Below are 20,924 nucleotides of genomic sequence, written 5' to 3' on the forward strand. Positions count from 1 at the left end.
CCAATGAAAACCTTCACCAGAACATTTGTTTTAGCTACTATCTTCTCTTTGGTGATTGATGTGTATTTCATCTGTGACCCGTCTAAGGCATAAATCTTTACATTTCCAGAGCCAAGAGGGCAGAAGGGGATGGAAGAAGCCCCATTTGCAAGGCTGGCAGAAAGCACAGAAGCATTGACCACTGCAGGGCATTTAGGGAATTCTTAGTGCCTTTGCAGTATCTCCCCCTTCTCTTTCCCAGGGGAAGATGTGGGATAACAGACATTGCTAGGGACATGCAGATTTGGGTTTGAATGGCTTCTTGGTTCCATCTAAATCCCCTCCTATCTGGCAAAAATGGTAAGGTGATCTCATGCTACATGTGGATGATACCTAAAACACTTTGCAGACACCTACAACCTGAATGAAATGCAGCAGGATCAGCAACTTGGCAAGGTACTGCTCTAAGTCAGATTCTTCTTTAACCTTCACTTACATGCTTGAGAAATTCCGGCGACAAGAGGAAGCGCTCAAGCAGCAGTGCAGCCTCACAGGCAGACAGGGACGGTGGAGCTCAGGCTGTCCTACACCACTGAAAAAAACTTCCAGGGCCAAGGCTCTGATTTACAGTCTGATCTACAGCTCTTCTGAGAGGAGCTAATTTTATGAACATTTCCATTCCCACTCAAGGGATGTCACAAGCAATGGCCAAATGTTATTTTCTGAGGCTTCTATTACAGCTTTAAAGTAATCATAATAGCAAATTAATAGCAGATCTTCTCTGCCATTTTCCATTCTCATTGCCATCTCCATAATCAAGAGCAGCTCTACTTCTTCAAAGCTTATTTCTGTGATACTTCTTAGTTTTGAATATACAATTAGGGAAGAAGCATGATATCTTGGCACTCTAACTGTACTCTGTAGGCTACTGCCCTCCCCCTGTGCTAGTTTCTGTTCTCAACTTCTTAATATTGACCTCCAGACTGCTAACCATAAATAGCACCTTGGGTAAACATGATTATTTCAAAAACTAAAAAAGATTTTTATGTACATTTAAAAGCTATTCTAAATTAAACCCAAGATAAACTCTATGAATTTAGAGAATCTTTTGTCTCATTCTGCTACACTGAAAGAGAAATTCACTGAGCATGTACAGTGGGAGAGGAAAAAAAAAGTTTCAGCTTTTCTCTGTTCTGATAGTTCACATGGCCAGGTTTTCAGTTTGCCTCCACTGAATGATTCATCTCTCTTACCAGTATTTTCAAAATTAAATGGAAGAGGAGGAATGTGTTCATTCCCCTGCTGTGTTTAATAATCTCCCCCAAATTGTTTCCTGTTTACTTGGAAATCCCCACCTCCATGCTGTGATTTAAGCATTTTCGCCCTGTTGACTTAAAAACAAAGCCTAGAAGATGCTGTATAGTTTTTATCTTGCAGTCATAAAGCAATTTATGGCAAATGTTTCAGAGAGAAATTACTTGGAAACGTGCACATGTTCATAGCTCCACATTGCTTATTTTGACTGATTGTAGGAAAAAATACAAATTGTCATTCAGTTTTTATTCGTGTACCATGTCTGATCACTTATCACAGCTGCTTTTACCAGTCACTGTACTGGTGCTCAAATACAAACCTCAATAAAGCCACCAGTAACACCACCGATTGAACTGGGCTTCTTTCTTTCATGGTACTGACCAGCACACAATTGTGAATAGTCAGTGTATATTGTTTCACACAAGATTTGTCTATAAGCAAAGCTTTGAGTGTATTTTCAAGACAAAATATTAAAAATACCTAAATTGCTTTTCCAGCTGAAGTATTAGCTGTGAATTCCTGTGGCTTGGCAGGACAAAAGGGAAAGAATTTTCCCCTTAGCTTCCTCAAGGAATACATTTGCACAATAGTTGTAGGATTTTATTTACATAGCACATATCAAACAAACTCTTCTTATAGAACAGCATTAGCTCACACATGTCAGTGTTTTCTGTGCTAGCTTATGTGAAGAGAGTTCATTTAACAGGCAGAAATATCCTGTGCCCTGAGAACAGAAATGGAAGCTGGGAATTCAGAGGAGACCTGAGCTTTCTCACGCTCTCAGCTTTTCATAAAGGTCTAAACTTTTCTAAATGAACATTACATTTATGTGATTAATTGGAATTTGCGTGGGCCTAATTTGCAGATGTGTTAAATTTCTACTGCTCCTACTAAAGCTCTCAGGAGCACCCAGCTCTCTGTGTTCCAAAAGGCTGTAATGCGCAGTTACACAGCCCTTGGGAGGGAGAGCAACACCGCTCCCTTGCTGAGTCCCAGGCATGGTTAAAGTCAGGGAAGAGAAGGAATAAAGAACAGGGTGTACAAATTAAGCACATCTCCCTCTCTGTGGGCCTGGATAATAGCCTAGAGAGATCGCTGAGGGACAGCAGCAGTGGAGATACTCAAGTACTTGGTATCCAGAGGGGTGCTGTGCAAGGCTGCAACCAGGAGGAAGCACTGGGCTGGCACAGCAAGGCTGAGTGCCTCTGGCTGGCATCCCTCAGCCTGGCCACTGGCTCCAGCAATACAGTGACAAAGTCTTACGCTGCTTACCTTGGTGACTAACCAAATACGTGTTAGCTGAGAAGCCTCCATTCACCTGCCTTTTTCTTTTTTTTTTTTTTTAAAGACCATGCTGAAGCAATCTGTCTAACTGCTGGCTCTCCTCTCTTTTCCCTTCTCAGATGAGATGGAGCAGTCCCCTGCAATGCGTTCTGACTACTTGGTCTCAGGGATTAGAACTCCGCCAGTGAGGAGAAACAGCAAACTGGCAACACTGGGCAGGATCTTCAAACCGTGGAAGTGGAGGAAAAAGAAGAATGAGAAATTAAAGCAGACCTCTGCAGGTACGATGAGAATAACAGTCTGAAACTGCAGTAAAGCAAAGCTTAGCTTGGGTGAAATTTCCTTACATAGGAAGCACTAATGATGACCTGACCTAAACCTAATTCAGAAATTCCAGCATGTTAGAAACTAATGGCAGTTAAGGCTAGAAAAAGCCCATATAGGCTGACTTCCTATATAACACAATATAATACATCTAAAAGAAAAGGTCAAAATAAGAGAGTGAAGCACAAGCCTCAATACAGACTGCTTTTCATGGGCTGTCCCTTCTCCAAATAGCCTACATTTATGTCTGCAAGTATCATCACCCCTTTTATTTGGGATGAAGATTATTTAGGTCACAATAACATTATGAAAACATTATGAAAAGCGATAGGAGGGAGCTACAGCATGTGAAGTTCCTTCCCTCAAGCAGCTGTCTCTGCAGCGGAGGAGCCCAGCACACAGCACTGCGCACTCTTGCTGGTCTCCAGGGATGTCCCAGGAGATCAGTAAGGGGAGAAACTCACGTGCTAAGACAGATTGATGTGATTCCCTCCACTTGCCTGATACCCTGAGGAGTGTCACAGTGAGGGACATCACCTCCTGAGGCAGCTCTAACATCTTGCAGCAAACAGCACAAGGACTCTCATACCCCTGTTATTCTGTACTCAGTGTGATTAGGCAGCAGGTTAAATCATAAATCTCAGCTCTACATACGGGTGATTTTACTATTTTAACAAAAGAAAGGGGACAAAACAGGCTGACCAGTCCATGCACCCCCAGAATTTCCTGCAGTTCTTTCCAAGCACACAGTAGTTGAGACCAGAGGGAATTTCCTCATTATAGCTCTCATTGAGATATACAAATATTCTGTTGTTAACTGGTGCTGTGTCATGCTACTACTTCTTGCAGTGCTGGAGAAGAAGATGACAGCACGACAAGGTCGGGATGAACTCATTAAGAAAGGCCTTCTGGAGATGATGGAACAGGGTAAGGAAAAACTTTTTTTTTTTAAATCAAATCTTTTTCGGTACAACAGGAAATGGAAGTCTTCAAAAGAAGAAAACTAACAATCAAACAAATAAAAGGAAGATCTTAAATCCAAGCACATTAAAGAAAAACTGCTTAATATCAAATTCTTCTGATTCCTCTCTGATGTAATCAGTCCATACAGATTAATTTTTGATGGTTTATCACCTTGAATGCAACTCCAGCTTCACCGGATTTTTACATGGTGTGAATGTGAGCTGGTACGTATGCAATTCCTCTAAACCTAGCTAAATCTGACTGCCAAGAATGTCAGCTTAAACTGGTGTAAATATAAACTTAAACATACAGATGCATTCAGCATGGAAGCTAATGTGTACAGCCCATGAATCCAAATCTCATTAAATGATACTAATCTGTCGTTTACAGCTGTCCTTCCAGTAAAAAGAAAAGTTTGCGTCAAAGCGTATTGCCATCCCGTGTGCTTGTCATTCGTGTGGAAAAGTGAAGCATTTGGTAGTGGCATTTTAAAGTTTTCCTGAGTACAAATCAGGTTCAGCAGAAGTCACTGAATGAAAGATGATGAAGTGTCAGAAACACGCACAAAGGTCTGTGGTTCTGTATAGCCCTGCTCCAAAGCCCTGGCAGATGCTCAAGGGACACAGAGATCTGAGTGACCATTCTGCAAGATCAAGCAAGCTCCCAACATTATGGACAGCATCCCAATTGCCACTTCCACCTAAACAGAGATTAAAAAAATCCTTCTTTACTTTGAAAACTCTATAGCAGAAAGCACTGTCATGAAGACTGGCCTTTTAAGTTTGACCAATCTGGTAGATAGAAATGATGTTCTTTGAAACTAATAATTGAGTTTCTTTGTATAAAACGAAATCCGTGCCTATAAATAGGCTGTGGGACAATACTCAGTGATGCTATGCTGGAGTGTAACTGTGCAACTGGAGTCAGAAAAAAAGCATTTTAAACAGGATTTTTTTTTTCGTTGCAGTAAAGCACTTATTTTATTGGATATATTTTAATATGAGTTTTATGTTCAAGCTACAAAATCTATCAAACCATCAGCTTATTCTAAACTGGAAGGTTTTAGAAGGTTCATTTTTAATTCCTGTCCATTGAGCTCTTTCTGTCTCTCATTCTAGACAATTAGTTGTCCTGTCAGCACATCAGCACTACCCAATAGGAAAATACACCCCGTATCTGCTAAGGGCATGGAATTTCCCCATAATCTATGAATTTGAAAGCATGAGTATGTGAGCATTATGAAACAGCAGTAAAATAAAACTTCTATAGAGCACCTTAAACTGTAATAATAATAGTGAGTTGATAAACCTTTTGTATGCATAAAGAACTGGTGGGGAGGAACACAGAGGATGCTAAGTTGCAAGATCATTTTAACAAAATAAAAATAGTTAAAATAAAAGGAACAATGATAAGCTGCATTTTCACAAAGGCAGCTGCAAACAGACTCTCCAGGTTCCTCTGTCCACCTGTCTCCAGTGAAACTGCACAGAGCTCCTGTGAACATCACACCAATTTACAGTACCACCCCGTGCCCAGAAAGTAAAGCATGGCTAACAGTCAGTTGAAGGACATTGCAGCTGCCTGCAAGTTATTTTTCCTCACACAGAGTGTTGTGAATCTCCAGGGTTATTTTATTGTATTATCAGTAGAAGCAGCTTATTAACTGGTATCAAAAATTGACCCAAATAATTCTCAGTAAATGATTAGTGCCCTACTTGGACGGAGCTGAAGTGGCAGCAGTTTCACAGTTAAGTCCTCATTTATGTGGTAAGTTGCAGCTGTCAAAGCAGCAATACTATGCTAAAAAGACTACAGTAAATCCTTAAATCCCTCTATTTCATCAGGCTCTACTCCACTTCCAGAGCCCTTGCTCCTGCTCCCTTTCATTAACAGTCCAAACCGGGACGAAGCTCTAGTCTGAGAAACGTGCAGACATGCTGCATGCGTTCACAACAGCTGTGCCCTGCTCCAGCTTCACAGTGCAAGGTCTGTCAAGCGGCATTTTGAGCTGGCCTCAGAGCAAACCATGAAGCTCGCAGAGAATCTGCCTCAATCTGGGAGCAGCCCAGGGTGAAATTGCACCGTCCGTGCTTTGGTGATGAGTCATCCTAACAGGTTATGTCACCCTTTCTCCTCGCACAACCCCAAAACGCAGCTGCCCAGACATGCTGCGCAGACCAAGGTGCGCAGCCGGGCCCCTTCTGCCCCCCTCTCTGCTCACACAAACATCGAGCTGCCCCTTCAAATCTCCTGGATGTGAAATATGGCTTCACTCGGTTACAGGCTGTAGGGTCTGGCATACAGTGAGATTCAATTCCAAATAAATCCCAGCCCTGCTTCTTCTGATTACTGTGCAATTCCCAGGACTATGTGCTGCTTTCCTTACCAGGGGATCTGAGGTCTGTGCTTTCTCCCACTCCCAGACTCTCTCTAAAATCAAGCTGGGAACCACCGCCAATCAAAGCAGCACGTCCACTTTGATCTAAGCACAAGTTGCTCCCTTTTGACCGAGACCATCACTGCTGTGAGCCTCAGACGTTCCTCAACAGAGGGCTGTCTTCTGCTTGTCATTACTTCATTAGTCACTGCACTTCCATGGCCGGGATCCGAAGGAGCTCTTGTCTGTCTGCAGCTCTATTGTGGCACAGCTGTCAGCAGCTTGCCTGTCTGAAGGATGCGAGGAACGTGTGAAGCAGAGTTACCTTGAACACATTTAGGGAGCTTCCCCCAACATTTCTCCCCATTGTGAGCACAAAACCACTCAGATGTAGCTGTGCATTGAGAGGTAAGGACTGCCTGTCAAGTAACGCAGGCAGCTGTTAATACACCGATGATTATGTATAGGCTGCCTTCACAATGAGCTGAAATGTAGGCAATGAACTTTTTCCCCCTCCCCTTCCCTGTATCATAGCAACTGTGCTACTGCAGGGGCTATTTTAAGAACAGTAACTTTTCACCAAACGTGATTATGAGGCAGACTGAGTGAGCTCAGCGTACAAAAATACTGCATCCCTTCCGCAGCATCTCTGTGCCAAAACCCGATACCCTTTCCCCAAAAGGGCAATAAATTACTCCACAGATTGTCCAAATTGTATTAAAAAGGGGTAGCTACAAGTGCTAGCTGTTTTAAATCAATGTTCAAGAAACTTGTCATGATATCATTGCAAGAAAACATAGCCCTGTCATGAGCTTCCAGAAAAGAGTGTCTAGGGCTGAGAAATACAAGGGAGGAGGTCAGGGTGGACAGCAGACGTGGCCATCAGCATGGAGCACTGGCTGCAGTGCAAAGTAATTGCTTTGATTTGCCATGGTGGTGTTGATCTTGTAAATTCTGGGAGAGTCGTGCAGTAAAAGGCTAGTTTGTATTCTGAGGAGTCTTGCCGGAATAGGAGAATGCTAGAAAAGCTTCAGTCATCAGGATGCGTACAGCTGCAGGGATCACTGGCACAAAAACCTTTCAGAGTAAGCAAAGAGAGCAGTTTCTAGGTCTGCATGAGGAGGGATTTGAATTTCTGATCAACTCAATCACACAAAACATGCTTTTTAAAGCTGAGTAACTAATGCTGTGCTCAAACCTACACTTCGGTAGGGAATACTAGCAGCCTTGTCCTCTGCGATGCTCCGGGATTACTGCTGGGGCAGCTGGGTGGCAGCATGCTGTGCACGGAGCCTGACACAACTCGGACATGTCAGAGCAACCTGTGCCTGTGCTACACGGGAGCTCTGCTCACGAAAGGAACTGCCTCCTCTCCAGCACGCCAGGTGCTTCCAGAGCACAGTGGCCTTCTTGTACAGGCACAATGGCCATTTGCCTGGCCTGATGGGTGCCCACAGAAAAAGATGCCTTGTCTAGAAAACAGGGTGTATATTATTGTCCAGATGGGCTGGTGTCCATGGGTTTACATTACAGATGTCAGCACTTTTAGAAATCAGGTGCTGCTGTATGACAAATCTCAGTCTCCTAACCACTTACTGAAACTACTTGCAGCTTTGAAACTCTCTCTCCCAGAGAGGATAGCAGGGGGTTTCCGCTTTCACTGCTCGTGGTTTAGTTAAGATTAAATGATTTGGTGTTGCAGATACTGAAGGCAAAGCCTGCACTGGTGATGATGCCACAAGAGCAACGCAGAGTGACCCTCCAGCTCCTGTGTGCCAGGCACTTGACTCTGAAGAGATGCAGCAAGAGAGTACAACAGCAGCCACAACAAATGTGACCTCCCTTGGTGAGGAGCTGCATTTGGATGAGCTGAAAGAAGATGCAGGTATTGGATAAAAATGTTTTTAAAAATAATAAAATGTTAAAAGATATATTTATGCTGAGCTGCTGCATGAGCAATCATATACACCAGTGGTAGACAGTCTGAGCACCTTGTTCTGCTCAGCTTCCCCATACCAGGTTAGCAATCATTATTTTATAAGTCATTTTTTTGAGACTGCTACCAAACTGAGGGACCACACAAACCTTGGTATAATGGGATTAGTTGGATTATGAGACAATCCAATCTTGGCATGGTGCCCCTTTGGTATTAGCAGTGACTGCTGTGAAGATGAAACAAGCTTCTCTCAAACTTCTGTGCCAAGGCTGAAGTTGCCTGTCGTGGCTCAAGGAGCAACATCCATGCACAACTTGCACTATCCATCACCCTGCAAATACAAGTGCAGTTCAATGTCACGAGTACAGAAAAACTACACCAAGCTCCTTTTGTGCAAAGCTCATCTGTGAAGCAGTTCAATGGGACCAGAGCAGCCAGGGACAGCCCAGCTTCCTGACAGCCAGGAAGTGCATAGGTCCAAAGATAATGCTTGATCCTAGGCTGTGAGGAGTGCTTGCTGATCTTCCTGCCCATCCACTCTGGCCAATCTTTACGCCTTCCCCAACTGCCTTTTGTTTTCCATCCTATGTGCGCATGCCCCATGCTCTTTAGGGTCCTATTCCCCACCTGCTGGGTCTGGCGGAGTGATGCTGCCCTCACACTGCTTCAGCAGCTCAGAATGGAAGCTGTCCTCTAAAGGGTTTTCATTTTCTGTTTTATCCTTTCCCATTTCTTTCTCCAGTCCTTTCCATCCCCATGACTCACGCAATTTTGTACAGTTTTGCTGTTTTGCTTTTATGTAATATTGCACTTCTGGCCCATTTTTAGCCCCACTCCACTCTACTCTTAATAGATTTGACAACAGAAACGCTTCCGTCTCCCAAAAGGTACTCCCCATTCTCATACTCCCCATGCTCATCACAAAGACTTTTTATAAGCATAGCAACTGCTTTCCATCACCTTTGTTTCAACTATGTATTATCACACTGAGAAATATCCCAAAGCACTATATGTGGGCTTCTAGAGATTTATTCTCTCTTGTGTCTTAAAACAGAGGAAAAAATAGACAACTGGACATACACAGTTTGTACTATACATGCCTTTAATGATGTTTCCTTTCTATTCGATCTCTATGGAGTGTTTGTTTTTGTACCACTCTAAAAACTCATCAGGGTAAAACCCACTCATTTCATGTTTCTTGTTCAGTGTTTTAGAACAACCAGATCAAGATCTCGACCAGAATACCTCAGGCACTGCTATTACTAGCAGCGATACTCTCTCCTAGAGTGTTTCATTGAGCAAATTGCTCTCTGAAGTTCTAGTTATCATTGGGACAGACTATCCTGGAAAGATGGCACTAAAAATGCATCATATATTTAACATTATGGCTCTCTAAAAACTAGTACTATAACTTAAAATACACCTCCCACTGCATTCAAAATCGTGTACCGAGGCTTTCCAAATCATCCCAATTTCTTATGTTCCATTCTAATGTTAGTTCTTTTTATTGTCTCCCTGGCATAACCTTTCCTGCCTTCTACATTTCTTTTCCTCCCTCAGAGGTATCATTTCCCAGCTTCCAGAAAAATAACAGCAGGATTACCTTTTCCTGTCTCCCTAGTCTGTGAGACTACTATTTGTTGGAAGTCCTCCTTCGATGGTAGCTTCTGGCTTTTAAAATAATTTGTGCTAATTTGGTAAAATCAGGTGGATAGAGGGATAATCTGATTCAATCTGATTTTACCTTAGGAGTTCGTTGGGTGAGAAGGGACTTCAAAATTGTTGGAGTGTATTGTAAAGTTTATCATAATGCAGAGCTTATTACAACACCTGTGTCCTTGAGCTCAGTCTAGGTCTCCAAGGCAGTAGGTGTCTTTCTACAAGTTTGTATAAATATTTGACCAGCTAGAAACAAAAGGAAGATATTTGCTTCATACTCAATATGCTGTATTTCATCCTGATGATGTGGCATGAAGGTCAGGAGGGGAAGAGAATGGAACAAAAGGGATTATTTGTAGAGCTCACGTTTCATTAACGCAGAAGAACAGCCTAGGCAGAACCAGGGCAGTGTTCCCCACAAAACCCAGCCAATGGGCATGGGGACAGTCCCAAGGGGACGGATCCTACCTACCTGCAAGGCGGTGCTTTGACAAGTGGCTCTCTATGAATAATTAGCTACTCTGCCAAGGAGTCTAGTGCTGAGCCCTTAGAATATGTTCAGCAGGATAACATTACTACTGCAGTATGAAATCTGTTAATAGGTTTGTGTACTCAAGACTCAGGTCTGCCTCAGACTCTGAGTCAAACGCGCTGTTGTTACCAAAAACAACCACAGGAAAAAATAGAAGCAAACTGTTCTTTGCTGGGACAGTAAAATGGACTTTTTTTTTTAGACAACAGCACACAATGACCGTTTGTTTCTGTGATAGCGCTCTCTGAACAGGATGCAGTTCCGAAACAAAAAGATGTTTGCCAGAGGCCGAGCGTGTTTCAGATCCGCCTTCTCTACAGGCAAGGACCCGCTATGGCTGCTCCTCCGCCTCGGTGCTGCGCGGCCCCTCGTGGCACAGGCAGGCCTCCTGATTGCAGTGAAATTACTGCCAGCAGAAAGGATCGCTCAGCTCAGGGGAAAACATCCAAATATGACTAATTTTCCTGTCACACTACTAACATCTACTGGAGCTCTTGATCTTTCTATAATGTAACCTATTAGTGACTTAATTTTTCTCTTCTCCTCTTCCACATTTTCTCTTCTATGCAGCAGGCACAAAAACACAAATTGATGTCAGACTAGAACAAAGCATTTCCCTAGAAATGTATATTTTAAAGAAAATTATTTCTTTTAATAATTTAGGCAACTATCACATAAGACTTTCTTATCAAGCCAAATTTCACGAGAATCCCTCTAATGATGTGTATTTATTCCACTTTCCTGTCTTTCTTGAATGACAAATACTCATTCCTCCACTTCTAGGCGCACTCATTAATCTGTTTGTCAACAAATTAAATGCTATTATCTTGCCAATGCTATTGTTTCCAACTGTCTAAATGCTCTGGTGCCTCCCCATGCACTGTGAACATAAGAATGCTGAGAGAGAGAGCTTGTATTCCAAACAAGACATAAAACTGAGCCAAGAAAAGGTTTGTGATGTGGCAGCTGTGGGTACGCACTTCTGTGAGATTTTTGGAGATGCTCTGGAATGGTTTGGAGGGAAACATACTTTGCTTTGACAATCCAGGCTGCTAAAGGGTGAGGGATTTACCATTTCTCCAGCCCAAACCGTTTGGACACATCTCCTGCTGAGGGGAAGATTTAAACATGGATCTCCCCATTTGGAGGAGTGCTCCACCAGCTGGAGCACTACTGGGCCCCTGGTGGTTGGACATGCTGTTTGGGGTGATCTGCCCAAGTCGCTCAAGCCTGTCTGTGGCTCCCATGTATACCAACGCAAATATTGGTGTGATCTTTGTACACACATGTACAGAGTGTGAAAGTCAAACTGTGAGGCACTGAGCAACTTTAAGCACTGCCAGAGTCAGCTGGTACCTGAGCAGGATTCAACGGTATTAACCCTGGACCTCGCTGAAATTCCACGCATGCCCTGCTTCAGCTGCTTGCCTTTCTGGATCTGTTCCCCTGTGCCCTCATCACAGCCAGCCCAATTTGACAAACTGCTCGGTGATTCAGCCTGTACTAACTTTAAGAGCTAAGTGTTTTTGCCATCTTTCAGGAGACAATCCTGAAATGAGCACTGCTTCGCCATCTCAAATTAAGGCTTTGGTGATTGAATTTTTTCTTAAGTACTTCATCCATTCTCTATTCTGCGCTAGTTGCTGAGATCCACTGGTAAATCTTTTTATGACAGACTTTTCCTGGTTATCAACTTTAGCCTCAGGAAAGGCTCAGCAGTTCTGGAGTCAGGTGCAGTAGGATGCAAGTTGAAGTCATATATTAAATAAGATAAAAACTAAATTGCGAAAATAAATGTGTACAACAATTGGAAAACCAGCTTTCATGTAATGTTACAGGGTTGACAGTCTTTGCCCTATGGCTGTATGTTCCTGGCACTCACCCAGTAACGCTGTGCCATTGCAACTGCACCACTGTAAGAAAATCTGCCATTGCAGTTCTCAAAGGTTGTTTTACCTTGCTGTCCTCGTTATTAAAAAGAGAAAAGGAAAAAAGGCTTAAGGGAAGGAATGGAAAGTAAGAGAGGCTCACCAGTTTTCTCAGGAACATCAAAACTAACATTTCTTCAATATTCTCAAACATTTTATTCTTTACCTGCTTTGGCTAGTTGGCTATTTCACACAATAATTATTTCCAGTAAGGTAAATAAGTGCTTCTAGCTGTGTACCATATGTTCTGTTTTTCTGAATGTTTCTGGCATTGTCTCCTGGCCTATCAGTATTATTAACTTCCCTTTCCATTAATTTTACTCATCTTCTTGCTAGCCAAGAAACCTTCAGCACCCATGGAAGAATTAGAAGATGCCAGTCTGCCAGCATCTGAAGACAGTCCACAAGCCTTACTCATTTCTGAATCCACAGACTCTCCCCAGAAGGGGACAGAAAGAAACCCAGCACAGCTTCCCAGCCCTCCATTGCTCCCAGCTCCACCGCCTAAGGCAATCTCCAAAATCACCAAGAGTGTAACAGGTCAGTCATTACCAGTCAGGGAAGACTTCCCCACCCCTTATGTTTTGTTCACCTATACAGCACAGTATACTATATTTTTTCTTAGATCCTTTTGCAAGCCTGTTGTTGCCTACTGTGAATCAGGCTGGTTGTGGTTGTAGTGAATGATAATGAATTTCATGAACTGAGCGGTTTGGTTGCCTGATAACAACGCGCTGATCTTTGTACTTCAAACATATATACATATTTGGATCTCCCCGAGGATTATTTAGTTTGAGTCTATTGCACTAAACACATGTAAAACAAATCAAACCAACCGCAAACATCTGCTGAATCAGATGCTCATATCGATATGCCATAAAACACAAGGAGATTTAAATGTTTTTATTACCTAGAATCCCGCTGGATAACAGTACAACAGCCACAAGCCAGTTCAACTCGATAGGCTCTGTAGAGGTTTCTGTCTGCAGGTTCTGCTCTCTAGGGTAGGCCTAAACTAAAGCTATGAAATCTGGTCTATTTACACAGAATGCACATAAGTGATACACCTGGCTCCCACAAAGCAATCCTCCATGCCAGTCTTCATTCAATGTTTCAACAGCAATTCCTCCGGGCCTGATTTTCTAACGTATTGCCAACGTTACTACATTTTCCAACATTCTGGCACTACAGAAAGGGTGTTAAAGTGAATATGATTTTAGTTCGTTCCAATTTTAGGGCCCCTACATATGGTAAAAGCAGTTAACAGGGTCTTACTGCAAATTAGAATGAAGTCTTGACATCTAAATGCCAAACCTGTTGGGTATTTAGACTTTTAAATGACAGCCATTACCTCAGCCCTGATTTGCATCCCACTGGCACAAATAACAGGGTTTTCGAAGTCACCAGGAAACAAAATATCAGAGGGACACTGATATGACCACTGGAACTCATAGAAAATATCGGTGCTTTCAGTCTTTTAAAGGAACAGGTATTTGTTTCCTATGGAAAACGTCCTTATTTTGACCGTGTTTAGAAGCCATAAGAGCTTAAGCGGGACCTGGATTCAAGACGGTATCATACCAGTGCTTCCTGGGAGCTGTCGTTCAGATTGCCTCACCATTCTCTGCTCTGAGTCAGGCTCTCTCCTGCCTCTTCCATCTTGCAATGTGAACAAGCACAACCAGGACACCCCTTTAACACTTCTTGGCTGATGAGAGAGCCATGCTGTGCTTGAGATTCAGGCCGTTCGGAAAAACTAACCTGTAGAGGGTAACAAGATTACAGAACCACCAGGCACTTTACAGTACCTAAGCACTTCCTCTACCACCCAGGATATTCTAGGTTTTGGTATTTCATCCTCATCTAAATTTTCCACAAAGAACAACTCAGTTTTCTCAATGACTCCAGTAACTATAGACCTTTATTCAATAGCGATTATATGTTTATTTATTTTTGTTTGGATGTGGAGGCAGTGGTAAGTTAAAACTAAACAAATACTGTCAGTGAGTGAAAGAGGATACAAATTTATGGGGAGGGAGAAACAAAGAGCTATTATAAAAAGAACAGCAAGACAAAGAGGTTGAAAAGCTCTTCTGTGTTTGGGTTTTTTCCCCCTTAACAATGCTAGAGATGCTGTTAGCAGAGGAGTGAGGAATAAGCCAAGCACCAATTAATCACAGAGAGAGGGGGAACAGGGCAAGGTGCCAAGACATCACTTTGCAAGATTATTCACTGAACAGCTGTTATTAGGATGAATAAGGTGTGATTTAGGGCAACTCTCAATATTGGCCCAAGCTGCAATGAGGACAAAATTGGCCTTTGGCCCATTCCAGGAACAAGCAAATACAAAGATAAAACAAAGTCTCCTCCCTTCCTGCTTTAGGGTTGAGCTGAATCCAGGTTTCTTGCTCTGAGAAAACACTGCAACCCTCTCCCATTGTGCAGAGGGAGAAAGTGATTTAAGAGGTGCTCTTTCATCCCCTCAGGCCACAATTTAAAAGACAACAATTGATCATAGATGTCTTCTATGCGTTTCTACAGTAGCACGTAACCAAAACTCCCTTGTATGCTGAGAAAACATCTTTACTTAGCACAGGTTGGCCATCTCCTGGCTGTAGAAACTACCCTGATCACCTCCCGGCTGGGAAGGTGTCTCACTGCCAAGGCACGGCACACTGGACACCTAGACACTTGGAGAAATGTTGCTGTTCTTTCAGGCATTTTCAGATTTTAAATAGGGTAACTTTTGGATCAGTTTGACCCCTGCCTGCTTGACCCCTCCCAGATGCATAAAAAGAGGGATTAAATTCTGGCCAGTAATCTGGCTTGGATGAAGAGAAATGTGCAAAAATGCCTTCCAAAAATTAAAAATTCATGAGTTAGACTTCTCTTAGAATAAGCAAGGAGATTATACCATAGATGCAAATCTCTTTGCTGAAGGATGCTCTCCTCTCCACCCCACAAATGTGAAAAACAGACCAGTGTTGCTACTCTCAAATTTCTGACGTTTGAATCTGGTTGTGGCTGCAGGAGCTCTCCTCCCACTTGTGCTTTTGCTATTGCCCTCAATAAATTCCGCTCTCCGTTCTCACAGTGAAAATAGTAAACGTTCTGTGAAAACAAGTTTGTACGAGGGCTGCACAGGCTGTATCAGTTTAAATCCCTATTTACAACACTAGGTGGCAACAAGATAAAAGAAATACCCTCTTGTGTGAAGACGTCACATTGGCTTTCTACACCCAGACTGAACTGTTGCAATAAACAGCACCATGCGCCAGAAGGTTGGGCCTGGGTTATATGGAAAATGGGGAAAAAAACTGTAGAACAGAAATACTAATTGGCATCTTTTCAGGCCAAACGTTCAGGTATCTTAAGAAAGGAAAACTATCAAACTTACAATGAGAGAAATGTCCGCTTTGGACTCAGGTGCTAGAGAAATGTATATAACGAAGTCTAATTTCCAGTAAAATGCTTATGCAGCATAAAAACCTGAATCTAGAGGGTAAAAATTATATATTAGCTGGCTCTACCCTTCGTTTTCTCTTCTTAGTGCTCACTATGCCATCTATCATTTGGATTTCATTTGGCAAGTTTTGTTAGGCGAACGTTATACTATAATAATTTTGGCATTTCCTCAACTGGCATATGAAAGACAGAGGTCTAAGCTGCACAGCAATCACAGAGGAGCAGATAATAGACAGTGGTACATTTTGTCCTGACTGAGAACCACAGTGCATAAATTTTAATACTGTCTGCCAGAGGCCAGCAAAGAAAGCACTAGATTGGGAAGCCGCCGCAGCACAGGCTGTTGGCGGTTAGGAGGAACAGCACTGATGATCAAGAATGCAATGATGGGCTGGAAAAAAGAAGAATCTGCGTGGGAAATGAGAGGGAATGGGGGAAGCATCTATTTTTCTAGATCAAAGATCTAGATCTGTGCAGTATGAGCCTTTTGAATTCAGATGGTTAATCAGCTTAGCCAGTTACCTTTTAGCAAGAAGAAAACATCACCGTTTTCTTCTGTTCAACAGAAGAATTAGTTTCAGTGCCAGCTCTATGCGCCAAGACACAAGCAGCATTGCATGACCTCTTACCCTCATGTTTTGACAGCAGGAAGCGACACGGATGACCCAGCCATGAAATCTCCTCCTTCCACTATCCTGAAGAATTATGTAATTGTTGGTTCCTCCCAAATCTCAGGACAAGCTGCTCTCTTCCATCCCTCTGGCCAGAAAAGCTCTGATCCCCACGTCAGAGGACAGGTAACAACGCCGACTGGCTCCCCTCACCTGGCTGCCGTCCACCTGCCTTTACCTCCCAGCAGAGTCATTGAAGAACTGCACAGGGCTCTGGCCACCAAACACCGGCAGGACAGGTACTGCAGCCTCTTGGCTATACGGGTGCATGGGGAGAGTCATTCCACTAAATCATTTTTCTTGGTAAACATCCTTCCTCTGTTATTAGCATTTTATCTATCCTACAGCTTGAGTCTGTTTTCTTCTTGATGTCATTACTTTGAACATCTATCCCTGGTTAAAGGGCTTGATTTGGCAATTACTTTAAAGTATGTTCTTCCTTCATAAAGAGGCTACTGTGACATGGAAGGTGGTTTTCAACAGGTAGAATTATTTGATAATCCTTGACCTACTGCAAAGAAACTCTCCCCAAGAGATAACAAGTTGGATAGCTAAGACAAACAGTGCTGTAAATATGAGTACTACATAGATGAGAAATGCTATTTCACTGTCTCTTGGTTTATACACGAGCATACATGGTATTCATTTTTCTAATACAAATGCTTGTATGGGAGTATGTCGGGTATTTTATCTGGTTTTCATTATAAAATCTCCTCTGTATTAGAAAAGGACAGAGATAACCTTTCCCAACAGAGCTTTGGAGCTAAGTTGGTAACATTTCTCAGCTCCATAGCAGCTATTGTCATGGGGAATAGATTCATACAGTATCATTTCCAGGCCCTGTTAAACCTTTGTCATGATCATAAAATATCAAAATGGTAATATTTTATGCCTTGTATATTTTACATTTTGAGGACATACTGTGACATACTGTTTTTTTTTTTTTTTTTTAAATCAGTACAGTATAGCACATGGTTATATATCAACGACATTAGTCTCTACCTTTCTGTACCTTATTTTTATGACAAAGATAGGAAAGTAGATCCATAATAGACATTATCAACACAGTCTTGAGGATGTTATTCCTTGTTGTCCAATACTGAACTCTCTGCTTTGGCCTTTACGAGCTACAGGCCATTCTGGTCATTTTCCTATAATGATAAGTTCCTACTGTGGCAATAAACCAGTTTTTTGTAAAAACTGGGCTCTGCACCTTCCATCCACAGCTTCCATGGAAGAGAAAGCAAAGGCTCTCCAAAAAAAAGAGTAGATGTCCGTCCATCCAGAACGTCTAGCATGGAGCGCAACAAAGAAAAGGAGAACTCACTGGGTTACAGCAGTGACTCAGAAAATAAGCGGAACTCAGTTAAAGAGTCTGATGAGAACAAAGAAAACATGATCATGAACTCAGAGCTCAAGGAAGACTCTGTTTTTTATCAGGATGAAGAAGTCTTGAATGACTCCATTATTTCTGGTAAGGGAAGTCACTTTATAATACATACTACTGTAGCCTAACGAATGCTCTAAACATGGGAGTGTGGAACAGAAAATATTGAGCAGTGTAAATTCATTCCTCTGTTGTCACATCAGCTTTTCTAAGGAATCTTGGTGAAGACCTGAAATTATGCTTAAGTCATAGGGACTGTGATCATGCCTGTTTGGGTAGGTACTGCATAATAAGATGACACAGAGTTATGCTGAGAAGTCAATGTATCAGTATGCTTTACCCTTTTGGTGACTTATCTACCCTTTGTACCGCTACATAAGAACAGCAGCACTTGCAGACATCTCACTGCAACTTTGTTTTCCAATAGCACTGTATTAAATAAGTAGCTCTTTGAAACCTTTCAAAATTAGAAGATGAGACCATAGTCTTGTTTAAAAATAACCTTACTCTCATGTAGCCTAGAGCTGATAACTCATGTGCGCAAGGTCTTTCCATCAGCGTGCAGTTTTCAGATTTGCCTTTTGCTTGATAGAAAGAACAGTAAACATACAGGAAATTAAATGTCAGGATTCAATTGAATTAAAACAGGAACTTTTGTCAGGAACCTGCAGACCAAGCATGAAAAAGGTGTGAATTTTCAAACCACTTATTGTTGACCTAGCTGAGCTGTCATAAATTGTGTAACAGGCCACAGCCAAGATCCTGCCTGAGATAGCTTGGTCATGGGACACAGTGGCATTGAAGGTGTCTTACTGACAAAAATAAATGAAGGTATTTGCAGATTCACTTTCCACTGAGATAGTGATCAGGAAGGATTTTGTCTCAGGGTGCTGACAATGGATATGGAGAAAAACTAGTTTGGGGCTTTATTTCCTTTTTCTTCCCCCCCCTCCCCCCTTCTTCTTGTTTTGGTTTATTTGTTGTTTTTAATTCTGAAACATCAGATATGGGTTTCTGTAGGAGGTGGAATAACAGAACTGGCCACCAGTGGGCCAGTCAGGATGAAAAAGGACCAACTACCAAGTGTTTCCTGGCATATCTTCCTGAAGGGGGTAACATCACTTCCCTCCTTTCATTTTGTCCAGCAGGTATTATTTTTCAGGAATTAAACCAATTGGTCAGGCATGGGGAACAGCTCCTTAGACTATCAGATCAGCTTAATCCAGATCTCTTGCATTTTTATTTGGTGAAATACCCTAAAGATTAATCAGTGCCCAGTGCATATGGACCATGGGAGTGGCTATAGCATAAGCCTTTTAGAAATCCTAACATCTGGATGAACTGAGCACGGCTTATCCTGTGTGGGTTGTATGCTCTCTGCTCCTCTAATACCACAGCAGGATTTGGGTTAAAGTTGAGGTTTTTCAGAAATGATTTGTGGTTTTAATTTCACAAAGTAGTAGACTTTCTAAGTGTGCAGCGGAGCAGCCTGGGAATAGGCAGAGTCCCAAGGAACAGCTTCATTTTACTTTGTTTCAAGCAAAACATTGCATTATTCCACCTCACTTTGAAATACAAGCCTCTACGGAACACACTGAGCTAGCTTAAGTCAATGGCTCCACAACAGCTTCAAAAACTGACTTCCTGCAAAAATGTCCAGTGTTTTATCTGCAAAGCATAAGTTTCAGCTGACCTTCGATGGGATGAGGACAGTAGAAAACAAGCCCTGACCTCATCTGTGCAAATAATCACTGTGACTCTAGCCCTTGTTCTCCCATAATTCAAAGATCAGACCTAGTATGGCATGGCAGGTAGTTTTATAACAGCCTGATGGGAGCAGGCTCATACCTCAGCTGTCACTGACAAATAGGAAAATAACCATTTAGGACACATCTCAAAAAAATAAAGTAAAATAACATGCACATGTAGATCTTCCTTGTTTCCTTCTAAGGAGCTCTGCACAGAGACATTCACATGTGCTGTACGGGGTATACATATTTTGCTTTCAGTGCACCTAAGATGCACTTCAGTGCCTGTAAATCCACTCCACAGCCAGCCAGCACAAGGGCAGTATGTCCAGCATGTTCTGGAGACATCAGACCTACTGTGCATGCGCAGTCTCTCTGCAACAATCTCCTGACATGACCAAGATCCCCTTACTGTCTGTTTAAAATCTGCAGGTGAAATTGAGGGCATATTCAGGGATACCTGGGAATCTGCCAGCCCCAAACATGTTTCAGGTTGTTTCCTGAAGGAGTTCTGTTGGTTCATGTGCTGTACAGGTTGGGCAATGCGAACACCCATTTTTCACCCACTCCGGTCCTGGTGGTAGCTTGAAAAAGCTCGACAAAGTCCCAGGCCAGTGGCTCAGTGATCCAAATGCTTCTGATGGAGTCATATAGTCATTTAGCAGAAGGCCGTGCGTGGCATCAACCAAATAATTTAACTTCTTTTACCCATGTGTTAAATGTATACCTACTGATTCCCAGAGGGCTGTACGGTTTAATTTAATTAATGTTTAAAGCAGATTTTGAAAACATTAGGTAAGGAAGGTGCTAAACAAGAACACAGCTTTCAGACTTTAAGTAGGGTTTTGTCCCAATTACAGCTTCTAAAAAGTTTAATTTTAGAACACTGCAACTGCAAAGAGACTTGCCTGTGCTCACCCTGGGATACCATATCTACTCTGCCCCCAGCCCTCCCAAGATGTATTCATGGGTATAGATTTCTCCCCTCTGTATACAGAAATTCAAGATCAATAGTGATAACAATGTAGGCCCACAGATCCTAAGCAAATAAAACCCCTACATTTGGAAATGAGAATCTATTTAGGATTTAGTTTCTTGCCAACCTCCAGAGCATACTGTAAAAAAGTAGACTTCAATCCTATTTCAAATGCCAAATAAAAACACCAAATAAATGTCATTTTCTTTAAAAATGAGGTGACCTTTCCTAGAAAAGGTGAAGCATTAAATTAAACAACAAAAAAAAAACCAGCGGCAACAACAAAAAAACTTACCACCTTTAAAGTAAAAAGAAACCAAACCAAAAAACTATGGTGTAACTGCATTACACACCATGCTCCCAAGACTGAGTAAATGCAAG

General features: G+C 42.2%; 1 protein-coding gene across 5 annotated transcripts in view; it reads left to right on the forward strand.

Moving 5' to 3' along the window:
- Positions 1-20,924, forward strand: part of PHACTR3 (phosphatase and actin regulator 3) — a 105,542-nt gene that overhangs the window by 54,127 nt on the left and 30,491 nt on the right. For 4 of the 5 annotated variants that reach the window (XM_040575438.1, XM_040575439.1, XM_040575437.1 and 1 more), the window contains 6 exons: positions 2,697-2,858; positions 3,751-3,828; positions 7,944-8,126; positions 12,633-12,836; positions 16,407-16,671; positions 17,659-17,906. In XM_040575438.1, the coding sequence (XP_040431372.1) occupies positions 2,697-2,858; positions 3,751-3,828; positions 7,944-8,126; positions 12,633-12,836; positions 16,407-16,671; positions 17,659-17,906 (1,140 nt within the window). The remainder of the gene's footprint in view (positions 1-2,696; positions 2,859-3,750; positions 3,829-7,943; positions 8,127-12,632; positions 12,837-16,406; positions 16,672-17,658; positions 17,907-20,924) is intronic. The other variant, XM_040575440.1, reaches the window with a different exon arrangement.

This window comes from Cygnus olor, chromosome 16 (genome assembly GCF_009769625.2).
Source record: "Cygnus olor isolate bCygOlo1 chromosome 16, bCygOlo1.pri.v2, whole genome shotgun sequence".
Lineage (NCBI taxonomy): Eukaryota > Metazoa > Chordata > Aves > Anseriformes > Anatidae > Cygnus > Cygnus olor.